Source organism: Chenopodium album, chromosome 3 (assembly GCF_948465745.1).
Source record: "Chenopodium album chromosome 3, dcCheAlbu1.1, whole genome shotgun sequence".
NCBI classification, from domain to species: Eukaryota; Viridiplantae; Streptophyta; class Magnoliopsida; order Caryophyllales; family Amaranthaceae; genus Chenopodium; species Chenopodium album.
In genome coordinates this window covers 82,339,126-82,353,152 of record NC_137836.1, presented here as the reverse complement: position 1 = coordinate 82,353,152, position 14,027 = coordinate 82,339,126, and the positions used below count along the sequence as shown (strand labels likewise).

At 34.1% G+C, this 14,027-nt stretch overlaps 1 protein-coding gene across 1 annotated transcript; it reads left to right on the top strand.

The window, feature by feature from the left end:
* The first annotated feature begins 6,723 nt into the window (after nt 1-6,723).
* LOC145624523 (calcium-transporting ATPase 4, endoplasmic reticulum-type-like) lies at nt 6,724-13,699 on the top strand. Its single transcript, XM_081677573.1, has 9 exons — nt 6,724-6,888; nt 7,126-8,625; nt 8,982-9,051; nt 9,152-9,270; nt 10,253-10,531; nt 10,663-11,040; nt 11,578-11,687; nt 12,463-12,691; nt 12,786-13,699. Exons 2-9 carry the CDS (start codon nt 7,210-7,212, stop codon nt 13,365-13,367), a joined length of 3,183 nt encoding a protein of 1,060 aa, XP_081533699.1. The 5' UTR covers nt 6,724-6,888; nt 7,126-7,209; the 3' UTR covers nt 13,368-13,699.
* The last annotated feature ends 328 nt before the right edge of the window (nt 13,700-14,027 follow it).

The following is a 14,027-nucleotide window of genomic DNA, read 5'->3' as shown; positions in this document are numbered from 1 at the left end:
TTAATAAGTTACAAAAATGATGTTTCAAAAATAATGCATATTGAAGGTTGTAAGACAAAATCTAAGAAATATATATCATACATGATCACTTTTGACCTAATTTAGGTCGTAACACTTTGAGCAAACACATTTGTATATAGACAAATTTTAACTATTACGAATATTATATTTAGATATCAATTTGTGTAAACTATAAAAATGTTGATATTATAAATAAAAAAATACGAAGCATATTGTAAATTAAATTTGTAATTAGTACTCCAGTTCTGACGTACAAAGAAGTTCCCTCATGATGAGGAGAGCTTTTTAATGATTTATCTTATTCAAAATTAAAATAAAAAAATTGTGTGATTTTTTTTTTCCAAAGACCAAAAAAGAAATAGTGTAAATTGTTAATATAAAGCTCATAAAAAAATAAAATTAAAGAAATTATAGTTTTTTTTTTTATTTTTCTAGGTAAAGAGAATTTCCTTGCAAGTTGGGGGGAAATAAGGGATCCAACTTACTTGGGGTGAGAATCAAACCCCTCTTATAGGGATGGAAAGAGGGTCTCCAACCACTAGGTCAACCTTGATTCTCAATTAAAGTTTTTCTTACCTACTTCGTATAATATTATGGTAATACTACGTACAAAGTAGTGTATGTGATTTACAAATTAAAATAAAAAATTGATGTGTGATTAATAATTTTATATTTGATAATTTCTTTAAATATAATAATGTTGAGGTAAAGTGAAGTGTGTGTCCTTTTGTACCTAATCATCCCGACCCTCGTGCTGGCAACTACATAAGGGAAAAAGACTTGGCCCATTTATCAAGAACTGAACGACAGTTTTGGAATTTTTGAATCGGGCCCATCTTACCAATCTAAGCAAGGCCCACTTCTATTTCTTTATTCGATTACTCGTACTATTCTTGACACTTGGAAAATTTTGTGGTGCATCACACTATTTTTCATTATTAATGTTGAGATCAGTTACTCTCACAATATTTATTACTAGTATGTTTCAAACATTAATTGAAGATGACAAACGTTTGAACTCGATTTGTTTACATTAATTCGGTTCAGGTCTATTTCGGGTTGAGAATTCATATTAGAGAAGAATGAAATTGAGGAAGTCCGTGACATACGTTCTAACTTAATTTGTTTGAAATGATTCAGTTCAAATCAGGTATATACCGAGTTGAAAATTCATGTAAATGAAGAATATGTAAACAACCAACGTGCATTCACCATATGATATGATATACGAAGTATGAAGCTTGAAGGCTTTGAACAGATAAGTGCAACTAATTGGGCATTAATTTAATATAGTATGAATCCCATCTTCTATACTATAAAATCTACTCTACTACCAAATTTCTTGTAAAAAAAAAACATTTTTTGAAAGTCATATACTCGATTCTTCCCTAAAAGGTTGGTAATGATGCTACTATTATAGGAGTTACTCCTTTAAATCAAAGTTTCAGAAAATATTGGACTTATATAGTTCAGTTCTATGAATGTTTTATAAAAACTTTTGTTACTATATGCCTATATTCATCATTATTGAAATTTATTATAAAATAATTCAATTTTTTCCTTACAATTTTGATTAATAATTCATGAAAATTGACAAACTTTAGCCATTAACATGACTTACTAATTTAAAAATGACAAAGTATAATAATTTATAATTGAAGTATATAAAAAGCCATGAGTTTCGGCTTTCGTAGATTAAGATCATGATAAAAAGTTATCTAACGCTTTTATCTTCACTAATTGTAGAGCTAATGATGACTTCCATCAGCAAGTTTAGTTTAATCAGTTTATCAAATGCCCTTAATTACCCCACTTTTAAAAGCATTATCTGTACTTTTAAGCTTTATTATTAGGCTCTAGAGCTATAAAAGACAATCAATGACCTTTAACAGATCATTAACATTGCCTCAATTTTTCGTGTAGCAGCCATTCATTGGCTTGCTAACATGACATGTTCAGAATTCTAATTCAGATAATTAATATCTAATCGACTAATCATCTGAATATTGGTGTTACTATGACATTTTTAGATTACTAATTCATATAATTTGATCTTTTGTTAAGCGTGGTGGGAATAAAATTGCTCATAAAAACTAACAAATAAACATGGGACGTAATATTCCCATCACAATGTTTTAAATATGGTTGGTCACACCGTGTGACCGGGGTTACTTACTCAATGGTTACTCGGTCAGTTATGGGTTTCTCAAACAGTCAGGGATTACTTAGTCAAAGGTTACCCAATTAGTATTTTAGTGTGTGTTAGTCAACCATACAAAAAAACGAGTTGTATTTCCAGTATGCCGAGTATGATTTTATAATAAAGTAATTAGTTATCACAAATACAAAACACTGAACTTTATTATCAATTGCAAATGAGGTACTAAAATTTGGAGTGAAGCAAACAAAGTATTCAAACAGGGTACCTCCTCAAATAACCATGTATAACCGGTAAAGTTTAAAAATCTGACACAAATAAATGATCTGCCAATTGATAATACAAGCTTTTTTTTTTTTTTTTTTTTTTTTTTTTGGATTTCACAAAAAAATAAATAAAAAAATAAAAATAAAAAAAGAGGGGCCAATGAGCTCTTACAAGGGTGCACCTTGGCGACCTTGCATTTTGGGTTTCTTATGAAGAGCACCAACTTACGTGGGCTAATTTGGTCCAATTTACATGGTCCAGTGTAATAACCAAGTAGCTTTAACTTATAAGGTCCAACCGATGGTTTGTGGCCCGGAATAAAAAGGCCCATAAGAACAAGTCCATAAATTTTCTCAATTGTATTTTCTACCTAAGTGGACCGATGTTACCAAACCATGCAAAATGTTGTGCATGATAATCTCCAGCTAGTTAAAACTTATACTCGTAATTGAGTAATCATCTCAAAGACAATCTCCACAATGTTAAAACTCGTCCTAAAGGTTAGGGGCTAATGAAGCAATATACAATGCCTAAGGTTTAAGCCTGGCCTCTTGCTTATATTGATTATAATTAAAACACTCTCGCCATCCAAAAATATAGTTATGGTGCATTTTCTTCATCTGATTTTATTATTTTAACCTATCTTTTTGTAAATTGAAATTGAACATTTTATCTGAACTTATATATCCTAATTTGAAAGTTCATTGAATTAACTTTGATCTACATGCACATGATTTCCTAACAACATGCATGCATGTCACGCTTAATCAGTTAAGTTAGTTTGGTTGTAAAACCAATTGTGAATTAACTATCGAAGCAAAAACTTCTATGCATAATATCGTACATTCGCACGGGTCAAATAGTGTGGCACATTTGGATTCTCCCTTGGGTTTTCTAGTACGGAGTACTAATCAACAATAAATAAATCTTAACGTACTTAAATTTGTTTGGTCACATTAAATCAGATTGTTTGCACAAATAAACAAACACAATCAACATTTATAAAATCTCTATGTAGATTATTTAATGCATATCTCTTTTGTGTTCTTTTTACCTATAACACTCCTCATTTCACGCTTCTTTATATTAATTTGATGTAATGAAATTGAGGCGAATCTAACAATATGTCACATAAGTATTTTTTCCCTAAGCTATCAAATTACTAAATCCTAAAGTTAGAATGCTACGAATAAAAATAGGTTGGGAAATACTCGTACATCATAAAACATATTGCTCAATGAACATGCTCTAGAAAATTCTAAGGAGTAATGTTTATGGTTAGGTGACCAAAATATTGGACCATCAATTAATTCCTGCCAAGCAAGTAAGTTGGAGAATTTGTTTCTAAATTGCGGGCTTGTGGGCCCAACGAAGGCCCAACAAGGTTTAAAGGGATATTTTAGTAGTATTATAAACACCTACTCAAGTAGTCAACTAGCTAGTGATAGTACATACATTATTATGTGAATGTGATGTACAGATGTAGTGATTTGGGGAAGTCCAAAAGAAACACATAAAAAAGAATGGTCCATTGGTCCGACAAGAGATCTACTTTTGTTGTGTGCCTCACGAATCACGATTTGTATTGATATGGAAATCCCTACTTAATTTAGGTACTCCCTTTTTTTTTCACTCTTTTACCTTTTTCTCTTGTCGTTGAGCAATACGAGTGCTACATGGTATACACGAATACACTCTTGTACTCTACATCGAGTATAATATTTGATGTAATTGGTAGAGGATTAAGGAATCGCCTTATAACTTTGAGATTAAAAGATCGAATTTCTTCTAATTATAGGTTACTTAAGGTGGTGATCTAATGAGTATATATTTTTTTTCTCCTTTTGCATACAACATACTATAAAAATGATTAATTCTTTTTTTTTTTTTTTTTTTTAAAGTCTAAAATATAAACTACGAGTGTTATGTATCTAATTATACCAAAATAGAGTATTTATTATCGATTAAAAATGCTAATCCTATAGATTCAAACCTTTTTTTTTTCTTTTAAATCAGATTCAAACTCATCTTGAGGCAAGACAATGTTGGATATCCATACATGATTCAATTATATGACCTACATTTGGAATCTAGTTGGTTGAGTGATTGCCTTTCTTATAAAGATGGTAATCAAGCTAAGGAACATATAACTTTACTTAGAAAAGACCACAAAACTAGAATTACGTAATTATAGGCTTTTAAGCCCAACATAATAGAACTCATTTAATATATTTTGCTCACTTTAAAATTTGCAAAATAAATAAATCAAATAAATAAAAATCAAATGAACAAAAAACTACTCCATATCAAAGTATATTTGACTAAAGTTATATACAAATGGCGTAAAAAGTCAAGTATTACATGTATCGCTACTACCCAAGTCCAAAGTAATTACTCTTTAAAGTTGATTTAATTAAGGTCGTGTGCTTGTTCACACAAATGCGTCAATGCACATAAACTCATGCTATGAAACACAGGCGCAGCAAACGGGATATGTCAATGCTCGAGGGACGAGGGTACTCTGTATGAATTGAAATTACAAGATCCGTACACATGGAAGGACCAAGGAAAATGTTCAAAGTTAAATAACCAATAATTTCTAATTGTAATAGTATTATTATAGAAATCAATGTAACAAAAAGTTTTGTTTGAAATTAGGAACAGCTGTATATGTATGGAGTAGCAATATAATTGTCAGATTATAAATATATAATATTACTAGTAGAGTGGATTATATTGTATGTAAACATGTGGTACTAGATCCATATTTATGCTAATCAAATGATATAAAATTAGTTTAGATCTAATTAATATGGAAGGTTGCACATTACACTATGCAAAAGATAGGTGTTCATCTTATACAAGTTTAACTTTAAGGAGAAAGAGGGTGGAAATTTCTAGATTTATTAATTTAATTAGATTATTTAATTTGTGATTAAGCTTTGTATCTTAATAAGGAGACCTTTTGACGAATATTCTATGTATAGATTCATTGTGGTTGCCAGAAATTCTCAATTACTCAATTCCCATTTTCACACACAACATGCCGTGATGCCTAGCTTAGCCACATACGTGTGCATCAATTTAAGTACATTTCCGTATGATACTTCTTTTTATTTTCTCAGAGTTTTTATTTTTATTTTATTTTTTAATATACAATAATTTTTTTATATATATTTTTTTTAATATAATCATTGCTAATCATGTCAACCCATTGTTTAGGAAGCAAAATTTGGTGAAATTGGTAAGGAACTCACATCGTGAATTTGAGGTCACAAGTTCGAACCCCATTAACTACGAAATCCTTAGGAGTAGGGGTATTTCATACAAAATCCTTACCTTCACCTCTAATCTCAAGCGTCGACCTATAGAGAATCTTTCATCTCATCTTTTTTTATTTATTTATTTTTTATTTTTTAATGTCAACGGTTGAAATCCTTAACCTCGATCTATTTTTTCTTTATCTTAAGTGAAGATAACAAAACCTTAAATCGCTTCCAATCTCATAGTTTTCTTTTGTTTGTCATATGATCTCTAATGCTTTCTTGAGATATGCTTTACAATTTGCTTTATCATGCATAAACTCAACCTAATTTTTTGTTTTGTTTTGATTTGATTTTAATTATGTTTTTCCAATATATCTCCAATTCAAATTTTGTCAAACATGTTAACAATTATAGAAAAAGGCTAAATAAGTATGTTTTCTAGTTGCGTAGAGTTTTATATGTTCATGCATACTCGCAAAACATACCAAAATAAACTCACTACATAGGCTAAACTTTACTTAAAAGTGCCCAAACCATTTTAATAACCAATGCATAATCTTTTTCTTTCACCAAGAAAATTCCAACTTTTACTTTGAACTTGAAAACAAATCTAACCAACCAAAATAAGTCTAATACTTATATTAATCAAAGATCCACCTTATAATAATGGTTTGTTAAAAATTTCTAAGTCCAAGGAAACAACCTAGAAAATTCACCGCACTTTTAAGAAGAAAAAAAAAACAGATAAAAAATGGAAAATTTCTTTGTTTAACAATTAATGAAATTTTCCTCATCCTCTAGTACATCACAACACTCAACCAATTAAAAAATTCCACGTCAGCAAAAGACCCCACAAGAAAGCATGAACCTTACCTCTCCATTATTTACCTGTCACAATCATGACGTGGACCACATTCATTGGCTGTCCTTAGGTGGTACACTATTCGCGCGAATTCAGTTACAAGGGCAAAATAGTCATTTCAATACTTGAACGATAATAAAAGCGGAAGAAGAAGAGAGAGAAAATAAATAAAGGGTGGAGGGTAAAAGTAAAATTAATATTAAAAAAATAAAAAAACGAAATCTCAATTTTAATCTTTCCTATTTGAGGAGAGAGAATACAGTATAGTAGCAGCTTGTTGCTTTAAATAAACCCTCAATTTCTCCAGGAATCTGGTACGGAGTAATCTCTTTCTTCTACATTTTGTTTAATTTTGATTCTTTTCTTGTTTTTGATTTCATGTTTGCTTGATTTGATTCAGTAGTTTTTTTGTTTTTTTTTTTATTGGTTGATTGTTGAATTTGGTGTGGAATTGGTTAGGGTTTATGAATTATTTGATTCGTTGTTTTGGAGGTTAGATCTTGTGATTTTGATTAATTGATTAATTTGATAGAATTTTGATTGATTTTCAGGAGATTTGAATTTAGGATTGAGGATTTTGAATTCGATTTATGTGGAAAATTGTTTGAGTTTTGATAATAATCGAGTTGGATTCAATGGGGAAAGGAGGGGAGGATTATGGGAAGAGAGAGAATTATAGTGGTAAATCGGATAAGAATGATGATTCGATTAAGCCGTGGGCGATGAATGTTAAGGAGTGTGAGGAGAAGTATGGTGTGAGTCGTGATTTTGGATTATCGAGTGAGGAGTATGAGAAAAGGTTGCAGAAATATGGTTTGAATGAATTGGAGAAACACGATGGGCCGTCGGTTTGGAGATTGATTTTGGACCAGTTTAATGATACATTAGTTAGGATCTTGCTTTGTGCAGCCGTGGTTTCGTTTGTGTTAGCGTGGTATGATGGGGATGAAGGCGGTGAGATGGGGATTACGGCTTTTGTTGAGCCATTGGTTATCTTTTTGATATTGATTGTGAATGCCATTGTTGGAGTTTGGCAAGAGAGTAATGCGGAGAAAGCGTTGGAGGCTTTGAAGGATATTCAATCTGAACATGCCTCGGTGATCAGGAATGGGAAGAAAGTGCCTAGTTTGCCTGCTAAGGAGCTGGTGCCAGGTGATATTGTTGAGCTTAGGGTTGGTGATAAGGTGCCTGCTGATATGCGGGTTTTGGCTTTGATAAGCTCCACTTTGAGGGTAGAGCAAGGGTCATTAACAGGGGAGAGTGAAGCGGTTAGCAAGACTGTGAAGCCTATCGCTGAAGATTCAGATATTCAGGGGAAGAAATGCATGGTTTTCGCTGGGACTACTGTCGTCAATGGGAACTGTATTTGCTTGGTTACTCATACTGGGATGAGTACCGAGATTGGAAAGGTGCACTCGCAGATACAAGAGGCTTCTGAAAATGAGGAGGATACTCCACTGAAGAAGAAGTTGAATGAATTTGGTGAAGTTTTGACTGCTATAATTGGTGTAATCTGTGCTGTGGTTTGGCTGATTAATGTGAAGTATTTCCTTTCCTGGGAATTTGTGGATGGTTGGCCCAGAAATTTCAAATTCTCATTTGAGAAGTGTACCTACTACTTTGAGATTGCTGTGGCATTGGCAGTTGCTGCTATCCCAGAGGGGTTACCAGCAGTTATCACAACATGCCTAGCTCTTGGTACACGAAAGATGGCTCAGAAGAATGCTCTGGTCAGGAAACTGCCCAGTGTGGAGACTCTAGGATGCACGACTGTAATTTGTTCTGACAAAACGGGTACCTTGACTACCAATCAGATGGCTGTGGCAAAGCTTGTAGCCATGGGAACCAGGGCACAAATTGTCCGAAACTTCAATGTGGATGGAACTACCTATAATCCTGCTGATGGTGGGATACAAGACTGGCCTGCCAATAACATGGATCAGAATCTTCAAATGATTGCTAAAGTGGCAGCCATTTGCAATGATGCTGGGGTTGAACAAACTGGCAATCAATTTGTTGCAAATGGTATGCCTACTGAGGCTGCGTTAAAGGTAATAAACCAAACTCGATCAAACTTTTAATTTATTTTTTGTTCTTTTTATTATGCTGATAAGATGTTTCTTTCATGTGTAACATCTGTAATTTTGAATTGATGTCCTTAAAGAATTGTAACAAACAAAAATGAATATTCAATTTATTCACAACTTATGAAGTTTGCCATAATCTAGTTTGGAATTGTAACTATTGAAGTACTATGAGAATTGTTTTATGATGCAGTTGTTGGTTGTTCGTGTGCATTTCTATGAATTTTGACTGGTTGCATATCCAAGTTGGAGAAGTTTTTAATTGGAATGCTTCCCCGGCTAAGACATTACATTGATGCAATTTTGTTTCTGTTTCTTTACAGGTTATGGTTGAGAAAATGGGGCTGCCCAATGGATTACAGCGTGCTTCATCAAGCTCTGATGATTTGCTATGTATGTTGGGCTAACTGCTGTCTATGTACGTTGTAATTGTCTCTGCCATTTGATTTGAATGTTGACTTGTTTTTTTGTTGTTTGTTTTGGGATATTTAAGGTTGCTGCCGGACATGGGCGACTTCAGAAGATCGCATTGCCACTCTTGAGTTTGATCGTGATCGAAAATCTATGGGAGTCATTGTCAAAAGATCTGGGAAGAACTCATTGCTTGTGAAGGTATGTGGATAAGCATATATTTTCAAACTACCCCAAAACTTCTTTTTTTTTTTGGGGTCTAGAGAGCCCCTTCTTCTTAAAAGAAGAATCAAACAGAAGTAAGCAATGAATACAAGAGGGGAAATATAATAGGAACTTTCAGAATCATATACATGTCCCTTTTTTTTTAAGAAAATATGTATTATTGTTTGCACGGCTTTTAGCATATATCTGAATGCTATATTCTTGTTTGTTTAACATATACTTTACGGTAATTTGAAGTTTCTTGCATGTAGAGGAAAGTAGAGTTATTTGGTTGGCTGAAACATGGGAAGTATCACTTCTGAATTTCTTTGGAAGTTTGAGCAACTTCCTATGGGATGTAAACTTCTCATGTTCTGTCAAACAACACCCTCTACTTTATAAGAAATGTTATTTCTTGTTCAACTCATTGTTTAAAGGTGATTGATATATTTCTCGAATACTTCATTGTCATGTTGAATTATGAATCACTTTGGTTCATGAACTTTGTTTGCTAAGTTTTTATTATCCTTTTGCTTCTCAAATAGTTCTATTTCTAACTTTCTCGAGAGTAATCAATTATCATTATTGTTGACATATTTCAAACCTTTATATCCATATTATCCTGTATCTGATTTGTGTTAGCATCCATTTTGTCTAGCTTTAATGGTGGATGACCTGGATGTTAGATCTATCTGTCGCTTGAGGTTTCTGATGTTGGCATTATTCATTAACATTTAACAAATCAATTGATAATACTGGGTTTTTTTTTATAAATAAATATAATTTAAAACTCTTTTTACTCCATTAGACCACTAGTTAGAATAGATGACTTTGCCCAAGTTTTTTTCTTTTGGTTCACTGTCTTTGTTAGAAACAAAAATATTGTCTTGACCTTCAGTTTTTATGGTAGTCATTTTTTTTGCATATGTATACATACACATGGAACAACTATGCCTTATTGTGAATGCTGCTATTGCAGGGTGCTGTGGAGAACTTGCTAGAAAGAAGCTCCTATGTACAGTTGCTTGATGGTTCTATTGTAGAATTGGATCAAGCTATGAAGAACACTATATTGGACAGTCTTCATGAAATGTCTGCCAGTGCTTTGCGTTGTCTAGGATTTGCATACAAGGAGCACCTTGAAGATTTTGCAGATTACGATGGTGAAGAGCACCCAGCTCATGAGCTCCTACTTAATCCATCCAACTACTCTAACATTGAGAGTAATCTCATCTTTGTTGGTTTTGCTGGCTTAAGAGTAAGTGATAACTTTTTATTATGTTTGCTGCAAGTTGCAAATCCTGAAATACCTTATACATATATCTTCTTTTTTTTTTAAGCTAATGTTAAAGAGATTTTATTTATTTATTTATTAATTTGTGACTAAAGGATCCTCCTCGTAAAGAGGTGCCCCAAGCAATTGAGGATTGCAGAGCTGCAGGCATTAGAGTCATGGTGATAACAGGAGATAACAAGAATACAGCAGAAGCAATCTGTCGTGAAATAGGAGTTTTTGGGTCACATCAAGACATAAAATCGACAAGCTTAACAGGAAAAGAATTCATGGAGCTCAGTGACAAGAAGAGTCATTTGAGAAAGGCTGGAGGCCTTCTTTTCTCCAGGGCTGAACCTAGGCATAAGCAAGAAATAGTGAGGTTGCTTAAAGAGGATGGTGAAGTGGTTGCCATGACTGGTGATGGGGTTAATGATGCACCAGCCTTGAAATTGGCTGATATTGGCATAGCCATGGGCATTGCAGGGACTGAGGTATCCCCTTTGATTTTTCAGTAATTGAGAATGTTATTTATTTATTTATTATTATTATTATTTATAATTCGAGGTATAAACACTTGTGCTCATCAGTCCGAGGCGTGGTACCAGGATGTGGTTTTGCATATTCATGATATTACACTTTAGAGTTAGGAGCTTGTTATATATTTTTCTTTGCAATATCCAATCTCATCTGTTAGATATTGACAGCATTGTAGGCTGACTAGTAACTTACTATAATAGTTCTAATATTGTTAATGTCCCTCATTCTGTGAATTGGTAGCTTTGCCCTTGGACTTCATGCATTTTACACTTGCAATCACATTTAATGATAATTCAGTGTTAGAAGAAGATGAATCTCTAAATTATTGTTGTCACGTGATCTGTAGTATGTCTCCTGTTTTGGACACATAGGCATATTATATCTATGGATCTTGGGCCAAAAATCCACCATTATCTGTAATCAAATTTTGTTCCATATTTTTCATTATATTATGTATGTTCATCAGTCTCTTCTTATTTTTACTGGATCAGGTTGCAAAAGAGGCCTCTGATATGGTGCTAGCAGATGATAATTTCAGCACAATAGTTTCTGCTGTCTCTGAAGGTCGATCAATCTATGACAATATGAAAGCCTTCATTAGGTTTGCCCCCTCATTTTTCCTCTGTCTAATTTTATTATTTGCAATCAGAAATTGACTTGCCCTTTTCCTTCGTTTTGGAAGTCCTTAAGTAGACGTGTAGCTTTTGTTGTAAGTTCCATATGTTTGGGGCATAATTTACATGCAATTGGTTTAGAGTAAGGAAGTTGGTGAAAAGATGTTACCTAATATTGGTAGATTTCTGCAAGTTATTATACCTGAGCTTGACAAAAGCAATCACCACTCAAAACAGGGCATTTATTACGATTTCGGTTTCATTATGTCTGTGGTTATCTAAGCTCTGTGAATCCTTGAAGTCCCACGTAAAGTTTAATGTTGAATTGATTCTCTCTCCCTTTCCTGCTTTGCCCTCTGAATTGCCAAATTAGTGTTATTGTGCTCTTAATATTTTTTTTGTTAATCAACATTGATATTGTCTAAAACTACAACAGTAGTTGATTCCTGAGATGGTACTTGTCAAAGCTATAAGCATTTAACATTACAAATTTTACAATTTACTACAATGATATGAGTCCCTTCTATGGTGGGGGTTTAGGATACAATGGTTGGTGAAAGATTTGCCTTAAGGCTGGTTAGCTTGCACAAGGGATTAGGAGATAGAAAAGATGGGGAGAGAATGGGTTGTGAAGTGCAAAGGGGACGTGTATCACACGCTTACATGCCCCATAGTTTCCTATCAGAGGTGCTGTCCTCGGTAATTGCAGTCTTTGCAGATGCTTTTAATCTGTCAGAAACTAACACTATTTGTGAAATACAGGTATATGATCTCTTCAAATATTGGTGAGGTTGCGTCCATTTTTCTCACTGCTGCTTTGGGTATTCCAGAAGGTCTTATTCCTGTTCAGCTTCTGTGGGTCAATCTTGTTACTGATGGTCCCCCAGCGACAGCTTTGGGATTCAATCCACCTGACAAGGATATAATGAAAAAACCTCCCAGAAGGAGTGATGATTCTTTGATCGATGCTTGGACTTTGTTCCGGTATATGGTAAGTTCTCTGCCTTGATGAGTTAGGTTTGGATTTAATGTGAGTTAAGCTCTTTTAAGCTGTCTGTTAAATTATTTTTCTTAACTGAATGCAGGTGATTGGGCTTTATGTGGGGGTCGCAACTGTTGGAGTATTTATAATTTGGTATACACATGGCTCATTTTTTGGTATTGACCTAAGCCAAGATGGGCATACTCTTGTGAGCTATTCCCAGCTTGCAAATTGGGGTCAGTGCCACTCTTGGGGGAATTTTAGTGTTTCTCCGTTCACTGCTGGAGCCCAAACATTTAAGTTTGATGATGATCCCTGTGATTACTTCAAAACTGGAAAAATCAAAGGAATGACCCTTTCTCTCTCTGTGTTGGTTGCCATAGAGATGTTCAACTCCCTCAATGCGCTTTCCGAAGACGGTAGTCTTTTATCTATGCCACCATGGGTAAACCCTTGGTTGCTGCTAGCCATGTCTGTCTCTTTTGGCTTGCACTTCTTGATTCTTTATGTTCCCTTCCTTGCCCAAGTGTTTGGCATAGTCCCTCTTAGTTTCAATGAATGGATGCTTGTTTTGCTAGTTGCTCTTCCAGTCATATTAATTGATGAGGTCCTTAAGTTCATTGGGCGGTGTACTTCTGGGATGAGGACAAAGTCCAGACGGACACCAAAAACCAAGGCAGAGTGAGAAAGTCAATTTCTCTATCAGCAGGATTTGGCGAGATTCTGCCCTACTCCAGGCTTCAAGGTTTGGATAATTTTCGAACTCCATTTTCCTTGAGCTATTACTGCTTTGGCACTTCAGATTACTTACAACTCCGAACTTTTAGTAGCTGAACTAGAACAGTATGTAAAACTATTTATAGGCGATTTTGCAGAGGAAGAAAACAGTTGTGTTTAATCTATGCTCAATTTAACATTATGGGGTCGTGGCTGATTGATTTTTTTTTGTTTGACCATCACAATGTAAGCTGTATTGTGTCAAACAAGCAATGGAATTAGAGTATATCTTCAGCAACATTTGCTCAGTTGTGTTTCAGACTGGCTTTGTTAGCCTCCGGAAAACCGTGCCTTTTACTAACTAGATGTGATATTTCTTTTTTCCTTCAGGTTATTAAAACTATTGAAACTGCTTTATACAATGACCCTTTCGTCGCTTCTCTCTCCTCTTCACCCACCAAGCCGGACTGCCACTTCAATAAAATCGTGCTACCCACGACCAGGCAGGCAGCCAGTCCATTCATCCACTATCACATGTTTATTATCTCCTCACTTCCCCATCACACCACCTCCTGACTAGGGGACTCTCAAACATGTAAGGTGAGAGTGAAGTATAGCTCAAGTAGTT